Raw genomic sequence first — 17,027 nt, 5'->3', positions numbered from 1 at the left:
ACCCAAGCCACGGCGAAAGCCCTCGGGTTGACTGAGCAGCACGAACAGGCGCGTAGACGTGTACGAGGATTAAAACATAATAATCCCCCCTTCCCCCATCCACAGAGAACTAAGCTTGAGGCGGAGACGCAAGCCAGGAAGAGCTTGGGGCCGGGGTCCGAGCCCGACCGGCGAGAGGATGCCGGTCTGGGCCGGGGGCTCAGGGCCGCCAGGGGCCGCACTCACCATGTCGTACACGTTGAGCACCACTAACTGGTTAGCCCCCATCCTCCTCCCCGCGGCCGCCGCCTCGTCCTCTAGCCGCTCCGACTGCGCGGAGCCGGAGGCCGCTCCCACCCCCGCGGGCGCTTCAGGGGGCCGGAGCCGGGCACTAAGCGTATAGCCCGGCCCGCGGCAGCCGCGGCTGGAGCATGGGGAAGTGAAGCCGCTCTGGGGGGCGCCGACAATACCCCCGCGCCGACGGGGCCGCACCGGTGGCGAGCCCGCTCCGGCTCAGGCTCCTCCCCTAGGTGGCAGGCACGTGGGGAAAGGAGGGGCCTGAGCGAGGGGCGGGCGCCAGGAGCCGGGGGGCGGGGCCGGACCGGAGCTGGGCATGAACCCGCCTGCGCTCTAGTACTCTGCAGTCGCACCTCGGGACCTAAAATGGCCGCCGCTTCAGCGCCTGTCCGTCCCGAAGGTGCAAGGTTCCAGAAAGACTACAGTTCCCAGGATGCAGTACAGATTGCCTCGCTCGCTGCTCCAAACGCGGAGGCGGAGTCTCAACATCTAAAGTCTTCGTCGCAGCGTATTTCTCGCCCTTGACTACAGCTTCCAGCCTGCGGCGGGGGTCTCCGATTTTCCAAAGCTGGGCTTCCCGGGGACTTCAGCCCCCAGAATGCACTGCTTTGGATCTGCCGCGGGATCCATTGCTGCCTACCCTTGGCGCGCGGAAATTCTCACCTCCAGCCTCTCTTTGGTGGTGCTGCTGTTCTTCATTTGTGTCGCTTTGAGCTCGATGAAGCCAGCGAAATGGCGCTGGAGGACCCTAAGTTTTCCAACTCCTCTCCTCACATTTATTTTTTCATAAGAAGAGGGGTAGGAATAGAGAAACGTGGGTTACAGGTGAGGGATGGGGTGTAACGTGTATCCAGTTAATCCTCAATATGGAATTGTATATTTTATGAACAATTCTGCCGAGTTTGGAAGAGAGTACAGTATCCACGGTTTAGCACAACCCTAGCACATAGGACGTGCTTTTGCATTCACTCAACAAATATTTGTTGTGTGCCTACCATATGCCAAGGCAGTGGCATAGGCCCTGGGGATGGCGGTGATAAACTGGAGGGGAGACAGACAAAATATCGGTCTTATGTGCTTTTCAGAAAGTGAAAATAGGGAGAAGTGATGAAGAGTGAGTGACTGTTGATTGGCTGCACCAGATGAGATGAGGTTTGAGCTGAGATCTGAATAACAAAAAGCCAGCCTTGCAGTTATCAGGGGGATACAAAATGGGACAGCAGGTGTAAAGATCCTGGGTCAGGAAGGAGCTTGCTGTATTCAAGGGAACAAAAGACCTCTTGCTGGGGCGTAGTGGGTGAGGAGAAGATGATATTAGGTGAGTTGGGCAGGTATGCAAAAGCCAGATCATGTAAGGCTTTTTAAAAGTCATAATAGGGTTTACATTTTAAGTGAAGATGTAAGAGGGTTTTGGATCAGGGAGTGAAATAATTTTGTTTGTGTTTTAAAAATATTCCTGTGATTGCTGCATGGAAAATGGATTTTAGACTGGCAAAGGTGGAAAAGGGAAATCAGCGTGGTAGATTGTAAAAAAATGGCCACAAATCATTCCCATCCTTCTATCCACACCCTTTATTATTATCTCTCTACAGGGTCTGTGCCAGCCTTTGACTTGCTTTGGCCAGTAGGACATTAACAAACACAATGCAGAGGCTTGAAAAACACTTGCAAGTTGGGATTTGCCCTCTGCCAATTTAGGGAATCCTGCCACCGCCACCATGTTAATGAGTTTGAGCTAGCCTGATGGATGATAAGGGACACATGGTTAAATCATTACTGTAGCTCAGCTGATGTTTTCCCAACTGCCGGACACGTGAGTGAGGCTCTCCTGGACCATCCCTGTCTAGCAAGCCAGCCCTATCCAGAAGAATGGCTGGCCCAAACAACCCACAGAATGTAAGAAATGTTGTTTTAAGGCATGAAGCTTTGGGGGTGGTTACATGGCTAAAGCTAATTGAGTCAACCAAATAGGAAGCTGTTCCAAAAGTGTATGTTAGAAGGTGACTTGAACTTTACTATTAGTGGTTGAGACTAAGGAAATAAGATTTGGCGTATTCTGGAGATAGAGTCTACAGGACTTGTTAAGAGTTTGGATGTGAGGTTGTTAGGGAGAGAGAATTCAAGGATAGCTACCCGATTACATGGGCAACTGGGTGGATGGTTGTTCCATTTATAAGACGTGAAACATGGGGGTGGTGTGTGTGTGTATCAAGAGGGTTTTTTTTTTTTTTCATGTTAAGTTGGAGATGGCTTTTGGACATTCATGAGATGTCAAATAGGCATTTGGATAAACAAATTTGAGTCATGGCCATTATAAATGGGCTTTAAATCTGGTTGGAACCTAGGAAAATATCTAGCTAAAATAAAAGGGGGCCAAGGACACAGTTCTAGCAATCCTTCACCATTTAGAGGTCAAATAGAGGAGGAAGAGGAACCACTAAGGCTGGAGAAAAAAACAGAAAGAACATGGTAAAGCAGAAGCCACAAGACTATTGGATTCAGCAATATGGAAGTCGTTGGTAGCCTTGACACGAGCAGTCGCAGGGGAGGAGTGGGATTGAAAGAACAGCTCGAATGGTTTGAGGAATGAATATAAGATGAGGAAATGGAGACAACTGTGGGCACCTTGGTGCAGTAGCTGGATAGGGCCGTGTGATGTTTTAAAGATGAGAGCTACTGGGGCATACTTGTCTGTAAAGAGAGAAATTGTTGATGTAGGAGATAGGGGACAATTTCAAGGGCAAAGTAAGAAGGGGACAGGACCCATGCACAAGTGGAGGAGTTAGCCTTTAGTAGGAGTGATGCTTCATCCATAGTGATGGCATGGAAGGCAGAAATAATGGATAAGATGCAGGCAGATTGGAAATTCTGAGATGGGGGAAATGAAGGCTTTTTTTTTCTCAGTGAATTATGGGGCAGGATTGGAGGGTGAGAGGTGAGGGAGGCGTGTAGGTTTAAGGAGAAGAGGTAAAATAGTAATTTGGGAGAATGGGAAAATAAGTATACTAGGAAAATACGGCAACACGTATTGCCAGCCATGTTGAGGTTGTGTATAAAGTTCTAAAATTTGTTTTTCTGTGTACAGCTGCTTTGCTTCCTTTCCCCACTATGACATTCTCCCCACGTAACCCAATTGAGTAAATTACAGGTATGAAGAACAGGCACTATTGCTAACATCTCATTTAGTCCTGGCAGCACTACTCTGAGGGATCAAACTGCTGGGTCATTTCTCTTCTTACTCTACACATTCTCCCTTTACCCATTGTGATCTCATCTACATTCACAGGTGTACGTATCACATATATACTGAGGAATATAACTTGCGGCCTAGTGGACTTCTCTGTTAGGGTGTATTAGTTTCCTGTTGCTGATGTGACAAATCACACTCTTAGCAGCTTAAAACAACACAAATTTGTTATCTTAATAGTTTTAGAGGTCAGAAATTTGAAATGGGTCTCACTGGACTAAAATCAAGGGCTGTGTTCATTCTGGAGGCTCTAGGGAAGTATCCATTCCCTTGCCTTTTCCAGCTTCTAGAGGTTGCCCTTATTCCTTAGCTCATGGCTGTATTACTCTGACCTCTGCTCCCCTCGTATCTCCTTCTCTGACTCTCCTGCCTCCCACTTTCACTTGAATTGCATTGTACCACCTGGATAATTCACCATCTCAAGATCCTTAATCACTTTTGCAAAGTCCCCTTTGACATATAGGGTAACATGTTCACAAGTTCTGGAGACTAGGATGTGGCTATCTGGGATGAAGTGGGGACAGATGGGGTGGTGGTGGTATTTTGTCTTCAACGCAGGGTATCTTATGGTCACTTTAAATTCATCAGGTACAAAACAGAATTCATCATCTGATGATGGAATGAGTTGTATTGCTCATCTAATTCAGGTTTGATCCACCAGTAATTGAAATTATCTATCATTCAATTCAGTCAAATATTAAGTATTAAATGAGTTCTTTTATGTGTCAGCCACCACGTATCCCTAGTGCATCTGCAATAAAACAAACATGATTCCTGACCTCATGAAGCTTATAATCCAGTGGGAGGAGGGCAGAAAAAATATATACATACATTTATAATTTAAATTTGGGATAAATGATATGAAGGATCAAACAGTAGTGGGGCATACTAGGAGATTTATTTAGGGTGATGCATCACTCAGGATTTGCAGGAGACAGAAACCACACCAGTTACATTAACAAAGAGAATTTAATATAAATAATTAATTGGATATTGGAAACCTAAGAAGACAAAAACGGAACATCAGAAGTGCTGGAAGCAGCTAGCACTCCTAGGGTTGAGGGAACAAAGAAGTTGGAATTTAAAAATTTCTGAAGTTTGAATGAGAGCCCTATTATAAGCTGGAATTCAAAACTGTGAGGAGGGAACTCGAGCAAGCCAGTGCTGCTGGTGTCTGAGGGAGCACAATGAGGCAGATAGTGGAAATTTTTAAAAACTGCAAGCTAGAAATCAGCTGTTGCTACTGAAATCATCTGCTGCTGCTGGGATGAAGAACCAAAGCTAAATTCATGCTGAATGAAAGGGTAGAAAACAGGAAGTTCCTCCTTCCTGCTCCTGCCTTCCGGTCTCCTTTTAGTACTTCTAACTAGAGGAACCTAACAGGGAGCCAGGAATAGGACAGAAATGTGAATTGTGGAGTCCCAGCCCCAGCAAATGAAGCAAATCATAGAAAGATTTGAAATCACATTGAAATATAGAGGCAGTAGCTTTGACAAAACTTTCCACAATCTGGAGAGAGATACAAACCATCCAAACCATTGTAAAGGAAAATTTTAAAACTTAATGTTACCTGACTTTTATCGTAGAGATGAACTAAGTCCAGCTGCCTCTTATTTTATGTACATTGCTGTGTACAAAATTACCTAAAACATAGCAGCTTAAAGAACAAATATTATTTCCCACAGTTCCAGAGGGTCAGGAATCTGGGAGCAGCTTAGTTGGATGGTTCTGGCTCAGGCTCTCATGGGGCTGCAGTCATCTGAAGGCTTGACTGGCACTGGAGGATCATTTCCAAGCTTACTTATGTAACTTTTGGCAGGTGGTTTTATATATCACTATGTGGGCCTCTCTGTAGGGCTGCTCATGACATGGTAACTGCTTCTCCTGGAGAGAGTGATCCAAAGGAGATTGAGAGAATGACCAAGAAGGAAGTCAGAATATATTATAACCTAATCTCAGAAGTGACATACCATCATTCTGCTCTATTTTATTGGTCACACAGATCAACTTGGAGACAGCGTGGGAGACTTACACAAGAGTGTGAATACCAGGAAGCAAGGGTTATTGGGGGGCCATCTTTAAGGCTGGTTACCATAGATAGCTACATAAAACTGTCACCCCACTGAGGTGGCTGCCAGAGTGAAGAATGAGTTGTGTGTCCCAGAATGCTACTGGTCTCTGAATTCTAAAAGGAGAAATATTTGTGAGGTTACCCTCAGTTCCACTCCTGCTCCCTCCACCCCATCCTCTGCTAGATCAGTTATCACTGATTCACTATATTGACTGCTTCAGTTGGATGTTGTCCAGTGTTACAAAGTGGGAATGTGGACTCTCAATAGATCTTGAAACAGTCCATTTCACATTTCAAAATGCCCAGCTGTTTGAGGAGATAACATAGTTGGAAAATTTAGGGGATAATGGGGCTTTTTGTCTTAGATGTCTGTTTAGGAATTTTAGAGCTGTTGGTATTTGTACCAGGTTGTTCATGTGGAAGTGAAATGATTGGTTAAGTCTTTGATATTAATCACGGAAGTGGCTGCTCAGGTGGATATTTCCTCTTTGGAGTGGGTGATTGCTTCAGGCAAGGCATGTAATTTTCCCTGGCTAGGAGGTAAGGGTTTAATATAGCTAATTTACCAATCCTGTGCTTCCTTTGCCTCCAGGAGAATTATTCCGTATTCAATAATCATCATACAGGTGATTAAATGGAGATCATCCTTGTTGAAATTTGGGCAGGCAGTTGTCCTCATGGCTGCTTTACTCTTAGTTGGTATCATGTGGCCTGGAGCCCACAACAGCGTTGCATCCCAGACACCTTGGCCAGAGCAGACATGAACTGGCCTTTGGTCTGCTACTTTGGTTGTCCATATGAGGATGTATACTTGGGAATTTCATATGATGGGCATCCCAAGTGGAGGCTTTTCTCTCACACCCTTTGTTCTCTGGGGCCATACCTACCATTCTCATTCTACTGAACATTTAGAATATTTCTCAATTGAAGGTAAAGCCTTACTATTCATTGTTATTCCAGACACTGTCTCCTTCCTCCTTTAAAAAAAAATTCTAGTTCATTTGAAGTGCATGCCACTAGACTACATGACCACCTGCTACCCTTCCTTTTGTCTTCTGCTGAATTCCTGGTTACCTCATCTTGGCAACTTCAAAAATCAACCAAGACTATCAATTTCTCTTGACCTCTAAGTTCCCTGTCCTTTTTCTCTACCCCACCTCAACCCACATTATACCCTAGATCTTGACATCATCAATAACAAGACAAACCCTAACATCTTTATACCAAGAATCCCACTCTCTGACCACTATTTCTTAACAGCTCAATTATGCTATAGTGCCCATACTGTTAACAAGACTTCAATCTCACTGCAGTCTCCAATTCATTAAATTGTGTCATTTTTCCTTTATCAGTCTCCCCTCTAATGATCTTACTTCTTTTCTTACTTAGCTTAGATTCTATATAATATAATTATTTAATTGAATATATTTGTAACTCCCTTTCCTTTTGTAATCAGTTGACAAAACTAAGTCAATTCAGACCTGACTCTCCCATTACCCTATACTTTACCCAAGTGGCTGAATCCAGTTGTGAAAAAAACACATAACCTTGCAGACAGTCTCACTTTAAATTAATGAACACAAATTTCATGTGTGTCCTCAGAACTGTCCAGGAATTCTACTATATTTCCTCGGTGAAGTTACTTTTAATTCTCTATTCCTTTTCCCTTGATTTTCTTCTCTCTTCAAATCTCCAACACCTTGTTCTCAGCTGATGATTTCACTTCTGAAAAATAGTAGTGAGAACAGAACCATGTTTCAGTCATGGTCTTCTGAGACACAGATGCCAAGATGAGATTAAACATGCAAGGATTTTATTATGAGGGGAAATGTTGATGTGAAAGAAAAATAGGAAGGGGCTGGAGAAGGCTAGGAGAGCTGTCAGACCACAATGCAAGTTTCACCTTAAGTGAAGGAAACAGGGAGAGATATTTGGGTGAAAATATCCTGGATTGCCATGCAGGCTAAGGGAAAAGCTGGCTGACAAAGGAGTCTTGTGCCTGTCAGGACTGAGTTTACCATAGTCTCTCTGCCATGCTAAGTTATTGGCCAGGAGCAGCCTGTGCAAGATGTGGCTGCAATACAAACGTAGCAGTGGATTTCAGAGGGCAGCGGCTGGATCCCTTGGTTAGTTCTGCTCCCTTAGTAGGAGGTCTGAGAGGTGCATTATTATGACCTACACAGTCCAGCTCTTGTCCCCTGCAGATGTACTTCTTCACACAGTTACAGGAAGCAGCTCCTCCAGGTTCCCATGGGCCTTTCTTCCTGAGGGGAAACTCAGAAGAAAGATGCTAGCAGGATATACTACAGACCCATTGCTGCAACTGGTCCTCCTCCTCTCCCTTCTCTATCTATTCTAAATTCTTGTCATTTACAACTATTACCTCGGCACATCTTGGTGGCTTACCTGGAGGCATGATCTAAATATTTCTAAATGGTTGGAACACTTGATGTAAGTACTCTGCTCTATTTGGAGTCGTTACCTATGTCCATTTGCAGTTACAATGGGACATAAGTTTACTGGGAGTTGCCCAAATGGATCACTTTGGTTCCATAATATTGGAAGGCAATTCTCCATGGAATTTCTACATGTTTCATGACAGATTTTGACCTATTTTTTCAAACAGCCTTCAAAGGTAGAGCTAGTGTGTCCCTTGGGGTCAGAGGGCAATTTGTTTCCTGATGAGGATAATAAGAAAAATGTCTTCTTTTAGGTCAAAAGTTGGGCAGGTTTACTAGCAGCCCCCTTGTAAAATTGATGTTTTCCTAAGAGTAGTATTCCTCAGCTGTGTGCATAGCATCTACCTGGGGCTGCCTCCACATCATCTCTTGGTACTTGGAGGCCACGAGAACTGATGCAAACAAGAAGTTCATGCTGTCTGCTATGCTGTAAATAATAAACTAGAATCCATTTGGGCTACTTGTCTCCCTACTGGCCAAATCTATGGAAATGTGGTAAGATGACCTAACGGCTTCCTGATTTTGTCAAAGCAGCCCTACTTCCTCCTGCTGATCAGGGTTACTTGCCCTACCAGCATGACTCTTTCTCACCTGCTTGTCTCTGGGCATAAGGAGTTCAAAGTGTTCTGATAGCAGCAGTAGCTTATAGTTCAAAGGGACCCTGGCTATGCTCTTTGGTAACAGTGCAGTGTGAAAGAAGGGAGCCGACTCCATCTCTGTGTTCTTGCAAGAAGTTCTTTATTTGCTTTTTAGTACAAGGTTATATAGCATAAGAATTCTTTGGACTACGTGATTGTTTTCCAGTTTCACAAGGGAACTGCATTTTTTCTAAAATCACAAGACTCACATGTTTACAGCTTTGGGGAACAAACTTCAGGGTCATAATAACCTTGAGTACAATCTCTTCTAGCCAGGGTGGGAAGCAGAAGCACAGAGGGAACCCAGCGTCATTCCTTATCTTAGTTGCCTGCCTTCAGGCACACACAGCCTTGGCCTCCTCCTAACCTTTTAGGAGGTGGCCTTCCTGACTAACTTGCCAAGCGAGGAAACCTTCCGTGCCTCCACAGTGCAACCCCTCTTCAGGACTAGGACCTCCAACCCTGTAGAGCCCAGAATTGCATGGATAGGAAGCACAAAATCTCCCTGTGGGTCATTGGGAGTCATGGTAGGTGGAGCCAGTCCTGCTCCACCCTCGGTTCTGGACCCATGTATTCTTCCTATTGGGGATACAGTGCCATATAGAAGGCTCTGATTTAATAAATGCATTGCATTCCTCAAGGATTGCACCTCATCCAGAATGCTTACCCTGAGCTGGCATTTCATTTGTACTGTTAGAAGGCAGTTCCTGAGTTCAGAGAGGCTGCTTCCTGGTGTGGTATATGATAAAACTGGTGGATCCAGATCCCCTGGTCTGAGGCCCCTTTCCACACACTCTTTGCTATGGTTGGTTGCTCTACTATGTGAGATTCCACACCTGTGGATCAGCCATCCGGAAACCCCCAGATAGTGAGGAAGGCTGAGACTTTGTGGTCAGGAAAGGCAAACCCAGTCTTGGAAAAGATGTTTCTCTCTGTGAGGATGAATTGCTGGCCTGATACAGTCAACTTGCCATCAAGCGGTTGGTTGATTTCCTCAAGAAATAGTGCTATTCTGGAGACTCAATGTTGGTGACTATTTGCTGGCAAGTTGGATATTTAGAAACAGCACTAGTTAGATTGACCTTTGTAAAAGGTAGGACATGCATAGCTTCTTTGTCTTCCACAGTGGCCACTCCATTCATAGGCCCTTCATGCTAGTTCTGGTTTAGCTGATGATGAAGGCTGGCTAATGTCAACAGGCTGAGTCAAATTATCTAACCTGGTTGTTCCATGTCTACATGGCTCTTCTGTGGTGGACACTTTTTGGTAGATTTTGGCATGTGATGCAGAAATCGGCACACTTTGTGTCCAGTCCCATGTATCAATCCACATGCCTCTTCCCCAGATCTCCTTGTCTTTTCAGTTCTCTTCATTCCAGGCTTCTGACCAGATGGCCAGGCCATTGAACACTGCCTAGGAGTCTGTGTTTATTTTTATATCATGCCACTTCTTCTTCCACATGAAGTGGATTACTAGGTGCACTGCTCAAAGCTTTGCCAATGGAGAAGGTTTTCTGTCACCATTGTATTTCAGGGCCATCCCAGAAGAAGACTGTAACACAGCTCCCATACGTTGTCAGCTGAATTGACTCTTCATTAACCAAACTTGAGCTTTCTCCTTCTCTATCAGCTGGTTGTATGGGACCCCTCTTCTCCACCCCTACTCCTTACCCCTCACCCCACCCATTAGGACCATAGGTATAAGCTGGGGGAGGGACACTGGTGCAACAGTGGTGACATGGGGTCTGGGCAACTTACTCATGCAGCTTTGATGTGCCATCTGATACTGCTAGGTCTCAATCCTCATGTACCATTTCCATGTTATGATGGACTGCTGCTGAACGGTCTGATTTTATGACTTGAAGGATTCAACAGAACTCGGCTCATTATGGGGAATGTTGGATGCATGGTCACTTGGTTCATTTGTGAGCATTCTGTCTCTATCAGGGCCTAGTAACATGCCAAGAGCTGTTTCTTAAAGGCCACATAATTCTCTGCTGTGGATAGAATGGCCTTACTCCAGAATTTCAGTAATCTGCATTGTAATTCTCCTACTGGAGCATGCTACAAGCTCTATAGTACATCTTTCCCACTGACATCTCCAATGCCATAAGGAATATTGGATCATGTGGCCCAGGTGGCAGCACGGATTACACTACAACTTGTACATGTGGCAGAGCCCTTTCCTGCACCAGGCCCCACTCAAAGCTAGTAGCCTTCCATGTCGTCCAGTATATGGGCCAGAGCAGTATTCTTAGGTGTGAAATATATTGCCTCCAGAACCCAAAGAGGCCTACCAGGCACTGTGCTTCCTTCTTTGTAGTAGGGGATACAAGATGCAGCTATTTGTCTTTTACTTTGAAGGGAATGTCCCTGTATGTCTCTGACCACTTACTGGACCCTTAAAAAGTTCACTGAAATGTCTGGTTTCTGAAGCTTCCTGGCTTCTGGAAGTGAAGCATCACCAGGCCTCTATTCCAGGCCTCCATTCCAGTCTGCCCACTTCCTTGAGCCTTTTCACTCCTTCCTCTACTAACTGCTAGGGAACCCAGGCATTTCTACTTTGCTGAGAGTTGCCGATTGTATTTTCTAGGCTTCTAAGAGCCACCTCAGCAGTGAGTTTGCACCATCCCCTGGGGTCCTTGCTAGAATGTAAATTCCCATGTCCTGAGAAAATGCCCCCAAGTCAATGAATTCTTGCTTTCCCAGTTTTAAGGAACCCTCAGAATCCAGTCCCCAGAGATATTCCCCTGGTTCATGCAGATACTTACAGCTTAGTGTTTGTAATCCCTTTCCTTTTTTATCAGGCCCAACATGTCATTGGCTGGATTATACTGGGATGTAACCCTAGTTTTCAGCCTGGAGCCCAGGAGAGGAAGTGGGGGCACCTGTTGCCTCGTGGGAGAGAGGTTTCTGCAGCATCTTCCAGCACAGAGAAGTGGTAACTCTGATTAGGGAGACGTGGGCCATCTCTGCATGGCCAGAGGGCAGGGATGGGGTGAGGTAGGTGTTGCTGAGTCAGCGTCGTAAGAGGCATCCTTCCAGGTCCCAGGTCTTCCCTACCAGGGCCCAAACTTTTGCATAACAGTCCTGCCTTGGCTGAGTATTGTAACATCTCTGAAACACTGTGACTCTCATAAGCAGGACTTCAGCCTGCCTCAACTGTGTCTGCCCTTCTGCTACAGATACCGATGGCCTCTTTATAAGCTGCCACTCAGCCATTAACTGCTTGTGGGTTTCAGACTTTCATTAACCTTTGTTGACCATCAATTTAAGTTAGCAGTGCCCTGCCAACTTTGCTTTTTTATTCCCATGTTCTTCAAATGTTTTCATCACTGTACCTGCCAAAGCATTCCCCTCCACCAGCACATCTTTTCCAGGACACTGCTGATGAAAACTTTAGCAGTTGAACCACCATCTTACTGCCTGTTTTCTCTGTCCACCCTCATTTCCACTTGTGTTAGTCCAGGTCCTCTGCGGAGCAGGCACCAACATGGGATTAAATGTGCAAGGATATTATTGGAAATGCTTGTGTAAAAATAGGGAGCTTTAGAAAGTTGGGAGACTCATGAGACAGAGATGTAAGTCTGACCCTAGGAGAAAGAGAGGGGAGAGAGAAGGGTTGGATGGAAGTGTCCTAAACTGCCATGCAAGCTAAGGAAGATATGGAAAAGCCTTGGGGAGTCGTTGAGCCAGGCTGATAAAGGTGTCCCAAATCTCCCAGGATTGGGTCTGCCTTAGTATCCTCACCATGCTCAGTCATTGGTGGGAAAGAGCCTGAGAGAGGCATGACCTTGATTCAAATATGGTGACGGATTTCACAAGGTAGCAGCTAGTGTCCTGTGTCAATGACACGCCTGTAGTAGTAGGCCTGCAGAGAACATTCTCATGTCTGCCCCAAACTGCTAATCTTCCCATCAGTCTACCCACAACTGTGCCTATGAATGCTGGCTTCTTTCCTGTAACAGTGGATGAAATATTCACTTTTTACTTTCAGCACTAGAGCTCATGCCCTGTTGCCTCCTCAAGGATTTTGATCTAGAAGTTATCCCCTTCTCTTCTATATTGTCAGTTTTCCCTAGCTATTGGATTATTCCCATCAATATTCAATACTTTTTCCTGACCTCACTTCTGCCTCCAATTGTCCTCCATTTCTTTGCTCCCTATCACAGAAAAATAAATTCCTTGAAGAGTTGTCTATCCTTACTGTTTCCACTTCTTCACTTCCCATTCTTTAGTTCACAATGAAAAGAATTTTATTTTTATGATTAGTTAAAAAAGTATATGTTCAATGTGGTATGAAAGAATACACAAGAAAGCAAGTATTGCCTGGAATTCCATCATTTTAAGTTTGGTGAAATCATCCTTTCGTTTGTCTTTATGTACACATGGTTTACATTAAAAAAATTTACATGCTGTTTTCTATTATTTCCCTTTTCCCTCCAGTTTTGTGTTTTTGTGTATATATCTCTTTCTCTACATGCTTGATGTGTCCCCATTCCTCCTTCCATAGTACACACACACACAATGTAAACAAACTAATATGTATTCTTCCATACTTTTTTCCATACTCTCAAACACGGAACTTTTGTTTTTCTAAAAATGAGATCTATATTGTAAGCCCTTCTCTGCAGCTTGCTTTTAATTTTAACAAAACCTTGTGGAAAAATCTTCTAAATCAACTAATACAGATTAAGCTGTGTGATCAATATGCAATCATTTATTCAACCATTTGCCTATTAACTCTAGACTTAATTATCTTTCCAGAGTTTTGCCACTACTACAAATGCTGCAATATATTATACATACATGTGCAAATGTCCTGATATATTTGTCCTCCCAATCCCACACCATGGAATAGATTTTTAAGAGGGATTGCTGAGTCCAAAGGAATGTATTTTTTAAATTTTAATAGATCATGCCAGATTGTGTTCCCAAAAATGCTCTGACAATTCACATTTCCTGTAGAGAATTTCCTTTCCATCTCCTGACCCCCATTCCTTCCCAAGAGTTATATCTATTATTTTTGAATTTTTGCCATTAGGTGATAAATGTAGCTGCATGGTAACTTCTGTTTCAATCTTTCTAACCGCTGATGAGGTTGAGCATCATTTATTGGATAGACACTTGATTTTAGAGCCAGTCTGCCTAAGGTTGAATCCCACCTCTCACTTAACCAGCTGTGTGACCTTAGACAAATTATTTACCCTCTGTGTGCCAGTTTCTTCTGCTTTATAATGGAATATTATCAATTTCCACTCCATAGTGTTATTGAGGTATTATTAGAACAGTTCCCGGCACATGGTAAACACTTGAAAAGTTTGTTGTTTTTTGTATGTTTGGATTGACTATATTCTTCACTCATTTTCTATTTGGTAGTTTGTCTTTTTTTGTTTCATTTTCTGTCAATTTGTAGGTCTTGCTTCATCTCCTTCAATAAAGATTGTGAAGTTTTCTTCTTGTAGGTCATACACTTTTCATGTTAAATTTAATTCTGTATTATTTCTCATTACAGTAGGTGGATTTTTCTTATATTTCTATTGATAACTGGTTTTAGCTAGTATAGGGAAAAGGTAATGAGTTTTAAATATTTGTCTTGTATTGAGCCATCGAATTCTCGTATTAATTTTAGTAATTCTGTTACTAATTTTGGGTTCTGTAGGCATATAATCTTATTAAAGAGAGGATTTCATCTCCTTTCCCCAACATTTACACTAGTTACTTTATTTTATTTTCTTCTTGCAAAATGTAAGAACTTCAAAGCAATGATGAATAGCAGATATCCCTGCCTTGTTCCTGATTTCAGTAAAAGAAGTAATTCCACTGTGTACAGTGGCTTCAGCCTGCACCCGTGGAGTTCCGTCCTACTCGCGATCTTCCTCTTCCTGACTGCCTGTCCCGTGGATTTCAGACTTGTTTAGCTGGTCCCCACAACTGCATGCATCAATTCTTTGTGAAAAAATCTCTTAATATATAAATATATCTCCTACTGGTTCTGCTTTTCTGTTTGAACCCTGACTGACAGAAATAATAGTTATTTAGAGAGCTGTGCTACCATTTGAACGAATTAAGAAACTTATTTTGAGCATCAAATGTGAAAATTTAAAGCTTAGAGCATCAGTTGCTCATTTTCAATATAGTAAGTTTTAAATTTCATATGTGAATCTACCATTAGAAAAACTTCTGAAATCTGCTTGACTAAATTACAGATCATTTAAATCCACAAAAGTTTATTGTCTTTTATATATAAAATAACTACAGCCATATACAATTTCAGATGAAAAGCTTCATGGAAAATAATATTTGATGAATTTATATATTTTCAAAAATTTACTTTCACTCTTACAAACAATTGTAATAGCCAAAATTAGTTTTTAAAAATAACGTCATATAAGAGAATACAGAGTAACTTTAGAACAAATGCAAATGCATTAAAGATTAATTTTATAACAACATATTGTGTAAACATATATAAAACATTTATGAAAATATTTCTGATTTAGGATAATTTAAGACTGTTTTTCAGAACCAGAATTTGATGATACTTACTATGAGTTTATGCTTAGCATTTCTTGGTCAAACATACTGTCAATATAAATATTTATACATTCCTTCTACATATATATATGTTCATAGTAAAAGAACTTTAGGTCTTCCTAATTTTTCTTTTGTTTTCTTACAGGTCTGTTAAGTGGTTCATAAATATATTGTTTATAAATCTTCATATATCGAAAGTAACTCAAAACTAAAACACTGAAGAACAGTAGCATCAGGAGAAAGAGGAGAGCAGCTACAAGATAGTCATTTGGTCTGAAATACGAAAAAAAAAGTCATTAGAAGTCATTGTTCATACTTTAATTGTTAATTTATTTAGTCAAACAATTTTTAAATAGCTACTGTGTCACTGGCAGAGAACAGTTTAGGAGTTTAGGCTCAGCAGGGAGGAAGATGGTGTGATAAACGTAATGAGAGAAGAAGGCATAATGTTCTATGGAGCTGGTTATCAAAGATAGCATTCTATAGCAGGTGACCCTTGTACTGAGTATGGAAAGTTGAGTAGAAGTTAGCTAGACAAAAATCCCTGGAAGTGGGGGAAGAGACTAAGGTATGAAAGGTTTTTTTTAGACAAAGGAAGATGCATATGCAAAGACATGGAAGCATGGGAAAATGAAGATATACTGCTAGACATTCTGCAACCAAAACTGTGTTGATAGGACTAGAGCTCAGGGGCCAGGTGGAGTGATCTGAAATGAGGAATGATTGGTAAGCAGGGGTTAGAAGGGTAAAACACTTATATCAAGCTAGAGAATATGAATTTTAGCCTAAAGGCAAGAGAGAATTGAAGAGGTGTAATATAAGACTTACATTTTAGAAGGATGATTCTGACTGCAGTGTGAATGATGGATGAAAGGGGAGCATGAGGGTGGAGGAAGGAAAAAATCAGTTGTTTTTTTTTTTAAATAATCAAGGTAAGTAAACTATGATGAGAGTCTTAACTAAGTGGCTGAAGAAATGGAGAGAAGTGATTAGATCTAAGATATATTCAGAAGTTAGACTGAATCTGTCTTGGTGATTGTTAAGGTGTAGGGTTTACGAAATATGAAGGAATAAAGGATGTCTCCGAAGTTTTGGGATTAGATGACTGTGAAGATGGTGTCACCATTCAGGGATGTAAGAAATGCAGAGGAAAGAGCACTTTTTTGAGGGTATGTGTGAATATGGTTGGTTTATTTTTGGACATATTGCATTCCAGTTTCTTGAGGATCAACTAGGTGGAGAGGCCCAGTAGAGAGGTGTATATATGGCTCTGGAAAAGAGGAGAGTAATCTGGTTTGGAGTTAGGGAACTTGGAGTCACTGATATATAAATTAGTTGTTCTTACCCTTTTTTACAGGTATAAATTCCTTTGAGAATGATGAAAGATACTGGCTCTATCCCCAGAGAATTGCAATGTGCATATACACACTCATTTTACATAGAATTTCAGTGGATTCACAGATCTCTGCCTTTGGACCCTAGATTAAGAACTGATACAGACAGATAGTAAAGTAGGAGAAAAGGGCTCATAAAAGCACAGAAAGTCTAGAAAGAGCATGCAAATTCTGAGGAACACTGAGAATTTAATAATAGAATACTCCCAAAGGAGACCAGAAGGAGTGGTCAGACAGATTTGAGAACTAGTGGAGCAAGGTGCCCGAGAGACAAAGGAGTAAGAAAATGTGATCAAGAGTGTCGTGTGTAGTGGAGAAATATTGTTAAGGTGATGAGTATGGAAAAATGACTGTTAGTTTGCCATTTAAGGTGTCATTATGACCTTAATGAGAACAAATTTATTGC

At 42.5% G+C, this 17,027-nt stretch overlaps 2 protein-coding genes across 10 annotated transcripts in view; both read right to left on the bottom strand.

Moving 5' to 3' along the window:
• The window catches only part of DESI2 (desumoylating isopeptidase 2), a 59,764-nt gene extending 59,266 nt beyond the window's left edge, over nt 1-498 (bottom strand). Inside the window, exon 1 of the mRNA XM_037822439.1 lies at nt 226-498. Within this exon, the coding sequence (XP_037678367.1) occupies nt 226-267 (42 nt within the window). The 5' untranslated portion in view covers nt 268-498. The remainder of the gene's footprint in view (nt 1-225) is intronic.
• Nucleotides 499-15,155: 14,657 nt separating this feature from the next.
• Nucleotides 15,156-17,027, bottom strand: part of CATSPERE (catsper channel auxiliary subunit epsilon) — a 244,006-nt gene continuing 242,134 nt past the window's right edge. For all 9 annotated transcript variants that reach the window (XM_037822416.1, XM_037822373.1, XM_037822378.1 and 6 more), the window contains one exon: nt 15,156-15,500. In XM_037822416.1, coding sequence (XP_037678344.1) covers nt 15,347-15,500 — 154 coding nt within the window. In that variant the 3' untranslated portion in view covers nt 15,156-15,346. The remainder of the gene's footprint in view (nt 15,501-17,027) is intronic.

This window comes from Choloepus didactylus, chromosome 2, assembly GCF_015220235.1.
Source record: "Choloepus didactylus isolate mChoDid1 chromosome 2, mChoDid1.pri, whole genome shotgun sequence".
NCBI classification, from domain to species: Eukaryota; Metazoa; Chordata; class Mammalia; order Pilosa; family Megalonychidae; genus Choloepus; species Choloepus didactylus.
The sequence above is the reverse complement of the archived record's forward strand: the minus strand, read 5'-3'. Positions and strand labels throughout refer to the sequence as shown.